General features: G+C 36.0%; 1 protein-coding gene across 2 annotated transcripts in view; it reads right to left on the bottom strand.

The window, feature by feature from the left end:
- The window catches only part of PIBF1 (progesterone immunomodulatory binding factor 1), a 152,503-nt gene that overhangs the window by 19,417 nt on the left and 120,391 nt on the right, over window positions 1–12,695 (bottom strand). For both annotated transcript variants that reach the window (XM_042867776.1, XM_042867777.1), the window contains 2 exons: window positions 10,336–10,466; window positions 1,657–1,741 (listed from right to left, as the gene is read on the bottom strand). In XM_042867776.1, the coding sequence (XP_042723710.1) occupies window positions 1,657–1,741; window positions 10,336–10,466 (216 nt within the window). The remainder of the gene's footprint in view (window positions 1–1,656; window positions 1,742–10,335; window positions 10,467–12,695) is intronic.

The raw sequence follows: 12,695 nt of genomic DNA, 5'->3' as shown, positions 1-12,695 counted from the left end.
AATAAGAACTATCAAATGATCACTTCTGATGTACCAACTGATGATCCTACTATGTTAATGACACCTGAAAATTACTCTGGGGAAGCATGTTCAATTACTCTCTTCTGTAACAACACTATTTTAATCGCTGTACATGGAACTTCAGAAGCATGACAATTCTGAAAGTTAAATGTGAAAACTATTCTAGGAGGATATTGCATCAGATGACCACCCAGTGTGATTCAGCAAAGAAAGTAAACACATTAAGAACTCTTGTTCTTTTTACTTCAATTTAAGGGGATTCGAATCTGAGATCTGATCTCAGGAAAATGACAGTAGTTTTAGCTTAAGTCAAGGCTCACTTAGTCTCAGCTGTCAGTGAAATTATTTCAGTTTTATTCTAATAAAAATGGTTTTCTAACTGGTTAGCACAGACAAACTGTGTTGGATCAGTTCAAAAAATGAGTTCTGCTGTAAAAATCTAAGAAAGGAGTTTGGGGCAACAGCAGTGAAAGAAGATGGGGTAAGGAATTTTGGAGGTGTAGTGAGAAGACTTCAAGAGGTATGTGAATAGTCCGGTTTCTGTAGAAATAATGGTATCAGAATGAGTGACAAGGATACTTTAGGAGAATTGCAAGTTCCTTGAAAGGCATCTCCCCATCTTCTCAGTCTATTGATATAACGACTTCAAGATGACCATTCTGAACCAGTAAGAGGTTATTTAGGTTCCATTACCTTGTGTAGGTAGTTTGTCTTGCTTTTTCTCACGTTCATAATTTTTGATTCGTTAATGTTTTCTTGTTTTGCAAATCTTTGCCAAAACATTCAGTAACTCTGGGAGAGCATTTAATCACTCCTCACTGTCAGCTTTTGTTTTTATATCTTCACTATTCTCTAGCTTCAGCAAACCTTCCATATTACTATTCACGCTTTTCCAGATTTGTTCTGGAAAAATTTGGAATTCCATAGGTAAATTTCATTTATTTCTATCCTCTTTTACAGACATTTAATTTACAGAAGGATTTTCTCCCTTACTCCACAGTAGATTAGTCTCTCAATATTGTTAAAGGCAAGATCTTTACAAAAGCCTTTTGGAAATCTCCATATAATGTATTGACTCCTAAAATACAAGATTTTGCACACTTTTAGATGTGAAGCACTCTTCTTCCAGAAGCACTCTGACTTCTTGCTTGGATGAAACTCAGGTGTGTTTATACAGAAATATGATTCTGGATGAAACCTAAGTGATTGCCATCTAGTTTCCTTTCCTCATCCTGACTTTCTCCAATAGTTCCCTGTCCGGAGAACCCAGAATTGGATTTAGTACTCCAGATGTGACCTCACCAGGGCAGAGTAGAGGGGGCAGATCATCTCCCTCCACCTGCTGGCAACACTTTGTTAATGGATACCAGGATAGCCCAGACACCTCTGGCCTTCTTGCCCACAAGGGCTCACTACTGGCTCATGGTCAGCCTGTTTAGCAAACCGTTGTACATCAAGACATCTATGTTCAGGTTCTCCATGGTGCCTGACAGATATCATCACAGGTGTTTCTCAGAATGACACAGGAAAAGAAAAGAAATAAAAAAATCAAACCTAAACATTTTTTCCTATGGTTTAAGGCTAGGGAGAGAGAAAATTGACTTTATGTTAGTTATGCTAAAACAGAAAGATTACCTCACGATGATTTAGAAGTCTCTCCAAATCTGCTGCCATTTGATTCTTGACACGCAGCAAAGCTGTCTTTTCTTTATTTAAAAGACTGGCAAAAAAAGAGGATAGGAAATACGGTAATAGCAACAGATAATCTCTTTTAATCTTGTATTCTGGTTGAAACATGCATTTTCTAAAGCTAAATATTGGCAACAATGAAAATCTGCTCAAGTAATTGTATCAGATGATCCTGCTCTGTCTTTAAGCACAGGAATTTTTATAAAAGGACCTAAATGCAGCCATGTATACAAAATCTTATTTAGTCAAGTAATTCTATTTAATTTTTTTTTTAATTCCCTGAAGGGTAATTTAAAAATTATCAGAACCTTCTATTATTATCTATTGGTTTATTCTTAGCAAAAGGAGTTCATTTCAAAAGCTATGCAAGGTTTGTTGTACCTCTGATTTCAGTATCAAAATTCCTTTTTCTACCTACATCACTAGTACAGCAGACATCATCACCCTTTCAAAAATCACCTTTTTTGACATTACTGTATTTAAAATTCCGAAAATAAATACAAGAAATATCAAGATGCAGCTTCCACTTTCAGCTCTGTAGTTTCAGCAGAAATTTCAAATGTGTTTTTTTATTTGATATGACAAGAGACTCAAAAGAATCAAGTCTTTCTTATGAACAGCGTGAAAACTATTTTAGCATAAATACATGCAATATCAAATTTAGCTTTAATTGTCCTTTTTTAAACAATTATGTAATCTGAACATTTTATTTTGTGTACACATTCTGATTCTAGGTAGCAATTCACCTAATATAGCTAAATATATTTCCACAATTATCTCAAACAACAGTTTCCAATAATAAACTTCACACTAACACATACATAATGTCTGGACATAATCTATTTTCTTAAAATAGACGGAATTTTTCTTAGTAGAACAATGTTGTACCATTACTGTGACTTAACTAAATAGGTTCTGCAATATAAACTGCAATATACATCAGCAGCTATGCAAAATTCAACTCTGCATATGGAATGAAAACATACAGTACTGAATCAGATTATGAGTTCAAAAGCAAATGTATTAAAATTTTAGAAATTGAGTGGAGCAATTATGTATATTGCAAACACAATTATTTAGTATTCCCAATATTTGATCTAGAAATTATCAGCAAAATAAATAAACATTTTCTTTAGTTGTATGTGTAATATCTGCTTGTTTCAAGTAAACATCATTCTCTGTTTCAGACATTTTCTGGAATTTTCTTACAAGATTTGTATTGGAGACTTTGCCTGTCAATTTCTTCTGGCATTCATTAATACTCTGAAATTTTGCTTACTATGATCAGATTGCTTAGCTGCCTTGCTCAGTTACTTAAAAGGGCAATAGTAAAATTTATGAAAAACTACAAGGATATTATACTATTTTCAAGAGTTTTATTTTCTGTGACATTTTTAATCATAATAAAATTGCTGTACTGTTTTTTCTTGGGTTAATTTGTTGTAATTTACTGATGCAAAAGTTTTTCTTGGATTTTCTCAGAGCAGAAACCAATTATTTTAGACAATGACTCACAAACTTATTAGAGAAGCAATAATGAAAAGTTCCTGTACGACTTAAATAGTGTACTGAATAAGCACATACAAAAGTGTTCATGACTAACCAGAAATTCATGTTCAAGGTTAAATTTCATCCACAGAGTAAAACCTATTCTAGTTATACCAGTTGTATTTTCTGAAAGAATGACAAAACCAACCCATGTGGAGCACTCTCAGCATTATTTTCATTTTCTTTGTTTATGATAAAATACAGGAATTACTCTGCTATATCATTCAGTAGCACTTTATGTGTTTTCTGTTGTATGTAAAAATCCTACGAATGCAGAACTACCAAAATACACAGGGACTTCAGATTTAGTAGTTCTGCAATAATTGTGCTTTTTCATCACTGCTATCAGAAGGGAATAATTCATACACTTCTGAAAGAGTACTGCAAAAGAGGCATATATACAATTAACATGTTAATAAATTCACACCTATAATGACCACGTAAAACTTCCTGAAAGTTCACTTTGGGGAAGAAGATAATTTCAGTCCCTGTAAAGAAAATGTTCTAACAAGTATCTTGGATATAAGAGGTCAATGAGGTTCTAACTTTAAACCATCTGACATGTTCATCAACAAGCAGTTTAAACTAATCCAGTTTTAATTTGTGGTGTAAGAAAGCAGACAGCAGTTCCTTTAAAGTTCATTTCAGATGACTTAAGTGAAACCTGCTGTTCAAAGGACAGCCTTTTCTATCCCTAACCATGTGGGTAGAAAAATTGTGACTTTGCAAAAAGATCATTCTACTAATCTGGATTAATGACAGGCAGGTCCTTGACCAATCAGATCTTTTTTTGTAATTGGGTGACCTACCTGGTGGAAGATGGAAAGGCTGTTGATATAGTCTACTTAGGCTTCAACAAAGCCTTTAACACTGTCTTCCACAGAATACGGCTGGAGAAGCTGGCAGCCCATAGCTTCTCTTTGCTGTGTAAAGAACTGGCTGGAGGACTGGACCCTGGAGTACTGGTGAATGGAGTTAAATCCAGCTGGCTACAGGCCACAAGGGATGTTCCCAAGGGTCGGTGCTGGGGCCTGTCCTCTCCAATATCTTTACTGATGACCTGGATGGGAGCATTGAGTGCACCCTCAGTGAGTTGGCAGTTGACACTAAGTTGGCAGGAAATGTCAATCTGCCCAGGGGTAGGAAGGCCCTACAGAGAGATCTGGACAGGCTGGGTCTCAGGGCTGAGGCCTATGGGATGAAGTTCAGTAAGACCCAGTGCTGGGTCCAACACTTCGGCCACAGCTTTGGCCCTAGTCAATGCTACAGGCTTGGGATGGGGTGGCTGTAAGACTGTGAGGAAGAAATGGACCTAGGAGTGTCTGTCGACACATGGCTAAACGTGAGCCAGCAGTGTGCCCAGGTGGCCAAGAAAGCCAATGGCATCTTAGTACCAGAAATTGCTTTGCCAGCAAGAATAGGGAGGCAACTCTCCCTCTGTGCTCAGCTTGGTGAGGCTACATCTTGAGTACTGTGCGCAGTTTTGGACCTCTCGCTACAAGAAAGACACTGAAGCTCTGTAGAGTGTCCAGAGAAGGGCACTGAAGATGTGAGGGGTCTTGAGCACAGGTCTTATGGGAAGTGGCTGAAGGAGATGGGGATGTTTAGTCTAGAGGAGAAGAGGGGATTTATCGCTTTCTACAGCTCTGAAAGGAAGCTGTGGTTATGTGGCCATCAGCCTCTTCTAACAGTGACAGGACTAGAGGGAGTGTCCTCAAGTTACGGCAGGGGAGGTCATGCTTCTGCGTGCTTAGGCTTGAAGAAGAAAAGAGAATGTCTACAAGGGCATGCACTTGCATTCCACTACAGCTTCAAGACCTCACCAGATATGAATTCAGGGATGAGAAATATGGAATACGCTTGTCTCATACATACACATGGCACACTGCAACTATTGCCTTGTTTTGGTTTGCTTTCCTTGTGATCCACAGGCCATTTAGCATGGATATCATAAGAATATGGTAATTTGAATTACCATAAGAATAAGGTAATGTGTTTTTTTTCCGGAAAAAGAAGACTAACATTTCCTAGTCTCAGATTTTAAAGCATTAAATTTAAATTTGGGCAATTAAAGCATCTTTTAAATCTCTGGTCTAAGAATATCAGCTATTGGCGTACTCAGAAGTTTCTATTATTAAATATTCTGAATAATATGTTTGTGCTGGACACACTAAATAAACACTGTTTTAATATTGCTGGTTTTTATTATTACTTATTCAGTTTGACAAAAAGTAGGTTCCTTTTCTTTAGAACTGTAGATCCCAAACGTTTATGAAATAAGGATTATACCTTCATGTTTGTTACTTTCAAGTTACAGTACAATGAAGATGAAAATTTAAGTTCAATCTTGGATTATTTCTTTGCATCTTATTATCATATCCAAATACCACAAAAAAAAAATCAAATTAAAAAATAGTATATAAGATGGCTTTGTACACAAAACTAAATCTATAATGTATGCCCCTTCTCTGCAAATGATGATGAGCTCAGAGCAGGCAGCGAGTTTTGAACCTTGAAGTAGTTTTTTAAATTCATGCAGTTAGATATAAAAAAGTTCTCAAATAAAAGTTCTTTAGAGAATATATGAAAAATCTGTGAGCTCTCATTATGCAGCCACAGCACAATAACCACAGATCAAATTTTTGAAGACATTTAGAAGTCTGCTGTTTGATGATTTCAACTGGATTACTTCAGGTGGCTTAAGAACTCTAGTCTGTGTAGTGTCCAAATTGAAAAAGGATTTCTTTTTAAAGTAGTAAGTAAACAAAAAAAATCCAGCTATATATACATACATATTTAAGTTGTACTTACATAAATTGTAATAAGAGTCAGTAAACATACATTTGTAGAAAAAAGAAACAGTTGCATAACTGTTGTTTCACAAGTAGCTTACTTTAGTGTTTGGATAGATGATGCACATTTAACAGAATGGTAACATTCTCACAAAAAGCTCATTGCTCATTCTATGATGGGAAAAAGTCAACTAACACTGTATGCTGAATTTATAATGTTTGGAACGCGATTAGGGAACCCAAAACGCAGAGCTTCTTAGCAAAATCCTTGTACTGCTTCTGGTTTTGCCACACAGTTAGGCTTTTGAGGAGTGCTTTTGGATCAGCAAACCACTTTTAAAATCAACCATTGGTATGGAGAAATTTGAGTAAATTTAAAATAAATACTCTCTTTATGAATGAACTCTTGTGTAATGTCTCCAGTTATTTATATACCTAGCTGTTTCAGCACAAAACTATGTACCAAAACTACAATTACTTCACTACACACACAAGAATGAAATTCACAGTCTTGTTTGCCCACAGCATGACATAGTTACAAGGCATTTCTTTTCAAAAGGAGAGCTAAATGTAGTGTTTTCATTTCTGGTTAAAGAACTGCATGCTAGAGAGCTTTCTTTATTATATGAAAGAGTCATCCACATACACACAACTGCTCTTACTAACCATCACTATTTACTTTTATTAATAAGTGCTATTTGAGCTAACAAATAAGAGGTTACTTTATAGAGTATTTTGAAATATGTGGATCTATAAATTCATCCTGTAGATGCCTTGTCATTCAAGACCTGAGAATTTCTGCAGGTACACAGTTCACAAGTATACAAGGTGGCCTCCTCCCAGTCACACCTCAGCTGCACTGCAGAATGCCAGCACAGAGTCGGTGTCCTGCCCAGAAGAATTCAGTGGCGGATGGGGAAGAGAGTGGTAACGGAGATGTGATGGGCAACATTTTACAGGGTTTTGATTGTCCCTCAGTAATCTCTCATCTTTGAATGGTAATCAAATCACACATGATATCAAGCAGTGCTTAAGCAGTTAAGCACACAACTATTGACTACTTTCAGGCTTTGATTCAGTTTGGTACATATTTTGACCATTCCTCTCTTTTCAACTTGCCAACTATTGACACAAACAACCTTGAACACTATTTAAATAATTACACAATATTTCCCATGTAAGGAAGAAATTTAGATACAGGGGTTGTGAAAGACAGCCTTGGCTCAAGAATTTGGCTTATGGATATGGGCACAACGCTACTGCGGTTTAAGTGAACTACAGAGATCACGGAAGGAAACTTGGATGGACCTGCAGGACTTCTCAAGAGTCATAACAAAAGGATCTGCCCAAATGTCCCACTCCTCTTGAGGAAAAAACTGATATCAGAAATCACGCTTTCTTAGAACAACCTGAAATTTCATGCTGAAATGGATTTATAAATATCAACTTCTGACTGAGTTCTGAGATACAGAGGAGCCCAGGTTTCATAATTAATATTTAGTTTTTGCACTATTTGCTTTTCTAATAGCACCAACATTATCTGTAGAATTTAGGTCCTTCCTGAGCAGCATTAACTCTCTGAACTCTCTCAAAAATATTCCACAGACAAACCAATAAAATTATGTTTAACAGACTAAGAAAGATTGATGTGAGTAATGGTCTAAATCTTTTAATTCATCAGAGGTCTACCTGGTACATATTTTGTAGGGTTTATCATTAATTTACTTAAAACATACTCAGATTAAGTTCTGTGAGAGCTGAGAGACAGCATTCTGCAAAGTAATCTGAAGTAACCAAAGTGATATTTTAAATCTGTCATCAGCAGTTTCAAAAGGCTACTGTCATGATAACTGATTGCCAGAATGTAGTATTTCTCTCTTCCTCTATCTTTTATGCCAGTTAGAGGTACGGAAAAGCCTGTGATCAGTATTATCAATTTTATACCAGATTATGATTTCTCAGCTAACAATTTAGGACATTTGGTTTAAATGTGTAAGCATGAACAGTGGAGTTATGGACTACTGACAAAACAAACAAACAAACAAACAGATGTTTCTAGTAATTTCACTGGACAATGAAATTATGGCAAAGATAAAACTGTGACAAGAGAATATTAGATATTTCTGTTTCAAAGAAAAAAATGGAAACTATGGGAAAAAAACTTCTTACCAAAACATCTAAGTGTGAAGTGTCATCTTTCTGCTACAAAACCATTGATGGTGAAAATAGTTTCTTGTCAGGCTATAATTTCATTCAAAGAAAGACTGAGTTGTGGTGAGCACACCTTGGCTCGCCACAGTAGAGTACTGCTTGTCTATTTACTCACTATGTGGTACGGATATATTTTCTTTAAGAAGCCAAAAATTCCCTCTATAGCTAATGAAGATTAACAAGCATCTCTCACAAAAGGCTCACTCCATCCAAAATCTGAATTACTTCCTCTGTGAGCTACTAAGAAAATCTGACATGGCCAAGTTCCTAATTTAAATGCCTAAATACGTAGGCTAAATTTAGGAACAATATCTGGGCAGCATTTGTGACAAACCGTAAAAGCTTAAGAGAACCAATGATGATAATGCAAGTTCTTATGTGTTAATGGCACAAAACAGACACTTTCAGAAAACTGATCAATCTACTATTAAGCAAATATGAAGACTTCATTTAAAGAAATCTAAAACTGAAAAATACTCAAATATATGCATTTTTTTTTCCCTCCCAGCTACTGACAGACTTTTGGATAACTACATGAATAGTTAAAAGTTTTCAGGTCACCTTGTAAGATATTGTTCTGTTAACATCGGTGTCTCAAAGCTTGCTGGAGACACAGACGGACTTGTTCAAGTCCAGGCAAGTCCTGGGCAGGGGCTGAGAAATCCTTTGTCTGGGGGAACGCAGATGGACAAGGCGAGGGGTAAGGAGAGAGAGATGAACTGCAGCTGAATAGCTGTGAAGTGCTCCTTTGTGTGGACTTATCTCAGGATGATGGCCATCTCAGGGGGTACTCAATGACTCTTGCTCAAGGCCCATCCTGTCCCGTAGGCAGGAGAACAAGTAGGATTAAAGAGGAATCGAAAGCCATGAGGATAGGTTTTCTGGCAACAGGTTCAAGAACAGGATTTCTGACAACAGATTCCTCACGAAGTGATGCCTACATGCTGAAGTAGAAGAAGAGGTCTGCCATCAGACTCCTCACACTACGGAATTCCTGCATGCAGACAAACTGTCCTAGGCCTGCTGCCTGAGCGCTGCTGCCTCCTCCCGCATTGGCTGTGCGGCTGCCTCCTGCTACCTGCTTGCTGCCCAAGTCCGGCCACGCTGCTGTTACCACCCCCCCTCCCCGCTGCTTCTGCCTCGGACCTTTGAAAGGTCTTGAAACGGGACCGCTGCTGGATCCTGGTGGTGAGTATCTCCGCTTTACGCAATTCTTGCTTCTTTCCTATCTTTTTTATCGCCCTCCTTCCCTTCCCTGTCTCCCTGATTAGGATTTGTAATAAACTCGATGGACTAACATATGAACTGTTGTTTCTTAATCTCACGCTGGTATACAGATATTAAAAGAACCTCATCTCCATCCTATAAATTGGAGCGAGATACACCTCTACCAGAAAGTTTTATTTGTTGTTGACTAATTCTTTATTTTATTCACAATTGGAAGATAAGGCCTTACATATGTAGTTATTACTGTGATTTTTCATCTTCTGGAAAAGGACAATTTACATATTATATATTGTAATATATCAACACTTGTTTTCTGGAAGAAAAATAAATGACCTATTAACAATAAGCCAGCAAAAGATACCTTGAGAGAGACTATGAGTGAAGATTTCACTTTATTTATAAATGTATTTGTGTATAGATTTATTTGGATAAAAGAATTTTTAGGTATTCTTCCTTAAGGCTTAGAAAACCCTATTCCAAACCATCCTAATATTCTGAATGGATTTGCTATGAAACAGCCTCAAGTTGAACTAGGTGAAGCTTAGATTGGATATTAGGAAAAGTTCATAAAATAAAGGGTGGTTAAGCATTGGAACAGTCTGGAGTCATCATCCCTGGAAATGTTAAAGGAAGCTGTGGACATGGTGCTTAAGGACATGATTTAGTGGTGAACTTGGTAGCATTAGGTTGGTGGTCTTAAGGGTCTTCTCCATCTAAGCGGCTGGACTTAGTCAATGATGGAATGTCTATATCTGCTACTTTACGCACAATAAAACAGTTTTCTAATGAAACATACAGAAATGGTTTTACTTTCAGTTTAAAATAAATGAACAGCAAATTTCATTACCTGACATCTTTTTCAAGTTCTGCAATGTGTTCCTTCTGTACACTTATTTGAGAATCTCTCTGTTGCACAGTTTCAACGAGGTATTTGTATGGCTGTTGTACTTGACTCAACAAAGAATTTGCTCTGTCAAGCTGACAAAGAAAAAAATCATTACTAATTTTTTTTACTAATAAGGACAGTAACTTACTACTGAATCACAATTATTACCAATTGTGTAGTAATATAAAAACCAAGCCCATTCTCTCAAAAAATGCCACAATCTATCTCCAAATCAGTATCTAGTAAATTACCTTCTTCCTTGTATTCTAATTTTTCTATATTTTCACTACAATCATGCTACCACTATCTATATTCTCCTAATGTGCATTTTCAAGAGTTTTAATTTAACAGCTTTCACTGATGGAAGAAAAAAATGAGAATAAACAAAGCCTCTGTTTGTTCACCTTACTGACCACATGTGACACTTGGAATGGAATTGAATCTAAATAAAAATGCAGTAATAATGGAAGAGAAGTCCCATTTTCTTTTATCGATAACAGTATAGAAACATCCCATAGGATGTTTAACAGAGTAGTTTAAAAGACTTCTCATTCCTGTAACGTAGGAAACAAAGCCTTCCTAGTCTTACATCCTACTCAAATAAAGATCACTAGGAATAAAAACCAAATATTAGCTTATACTGTTCAAGATACAAACCATGTAACAACATAATTCACTAAATACAGAATCAGTAATTTACTAAATTACTAATTTACTAATAGATAATTAAGTTCAAACGTCAAGATTTAGCAGTTCAATCTGCTGGAACACGCACAAGTCAAGAACATCAACTAGATTTAAAAGAAAATATACCAATTTTTTTAAATTTTGGTGTGAACATGTCTAATGGGAAGCTTAACCATTTCCAATGTATTTCTTCAATTAGTTAAAAATTTCTGAATAGATAAACAATCTGCATTTGCCAAATTGTTGTTCCAAGCAAGCAGGAAAAACAGACCCTACAATAACAACAAAAAACCCCCACCATCCTATTAAACTAGCCTAAGGAGTATTTCAGGACTTTAAGGTCAGATTTTTCTCTCAGTCCCCATTTTCAAAACATGAGGCTGTTGCCTGAGTTCTTTACTTTCTTCCTCTGATTCCCTTATATTTTACTGCAGTTTTTCTTCTGTTCTCTTAGTCAAATGTGCAAAGAACTTATAATCCAATGGTTTGTATTTACTAAAAATCAACATTTAGACAAAACTTTCATCATTCATCTTTGTGACCTTGCTAAAAGGGGAGTTAACTTCACATTTTAAAAAGGTGGAAAGAGAAAAAGTAGCACTGCACATCTTAAAAGTCATATAAATCTTTAAGTATTACTTAAATACATTATTTAGGGAAGTTACTCTAGTCTGCAGAGAATTAAAAATAAAAGGTGATCATCTTTTTGATGAAATAAATTGCCTTCAATAAATTGATAATCAACAACAAAATAAATTAAGCTATTAGCTTTCTGAGAGTGGAAGCTATCAAAAAAGATCTATATCAGGAAGACAACAGAAGGAGTCTCTACATGACAAAGAGATAATTTTGAGACATGGAATATCAATCTCCAGGCTGGCCTAAAATTTCAGCATAAAACCCTAGGACTGCCTTTAAAGAAGAAACAAAATCCAACATTTCTTGTTCAGACAATCACATTCCAGATAACCTAAAAAACTTCAAATGCTGCTTGGTGTGAAGTTCCTCAGTATTTTCAAGTACTTTGGTGGAAAATAACAAGTATTGCAAGCTTGTTTTGATGCTGCTAAACTCATTGGTTCTTTTGCTAATTTTACTAGCTAGAATGTATCACATTTAGTAAAAAAAGGCTGTCCCTTTCCATCATGGTGTTTCGCTATTTTTATTCTATACACTTCGAAGAGATCATCATCATTAAACTGGAATACATTAAGCACCAAATGCATGTATTGGATAAATTTTTACTTATACATACACATGTATATGAATTAACCGTTATCCTTGAGTAAAAAGCATTATTTTTTTTGTAAGCAACTCCGATTTCTACCTTAACGTACAAGATTCTTACATATTCAATCTTTTAGGATCTGAGACTTGAAGACCCCATACAGTAAAATAAAGCCTGAAATGGTATAATGGGATCAACTGATCAGTTTTCTTCTGCAGCTGAACTTTTACATTGGGTTCCAACTTCCAAGCAAGCACGCTGCTTAGCATAGTTCCATCAAATGAATGAATCTAAGGAGGAGTGCGTATTTTCTTCTTGGTTACATGAAACTTTTTGAGGAGATCAACACAAAAGCTTTTCTATATAGCTCACTTTCTATAAGAACTTAGCAATACTTCTTTGAGGA

The sequence above is a fragment of the Lagopus leucura genome, unplaced genomic scaffold, assembly GCF_019238085.1.
Source record: "Lagopus leucura isolate 7727_CA_CO unplaced genomic scaffold, USGS_WTPT01 Super-Scaffold_100001, whole genome shotgun sequence".
Lineage (NCBI taxonomy): Eukaryota > Metazoa > Chordata > Aves > Galliformes > Phasianidae > Lagopus > Lagopus leucura.
The sequence above is the reverse complement of the archived record's forward strand: the minus strand, read 5'-3'. Positions and strand labels throughout refer to the sequence as shown.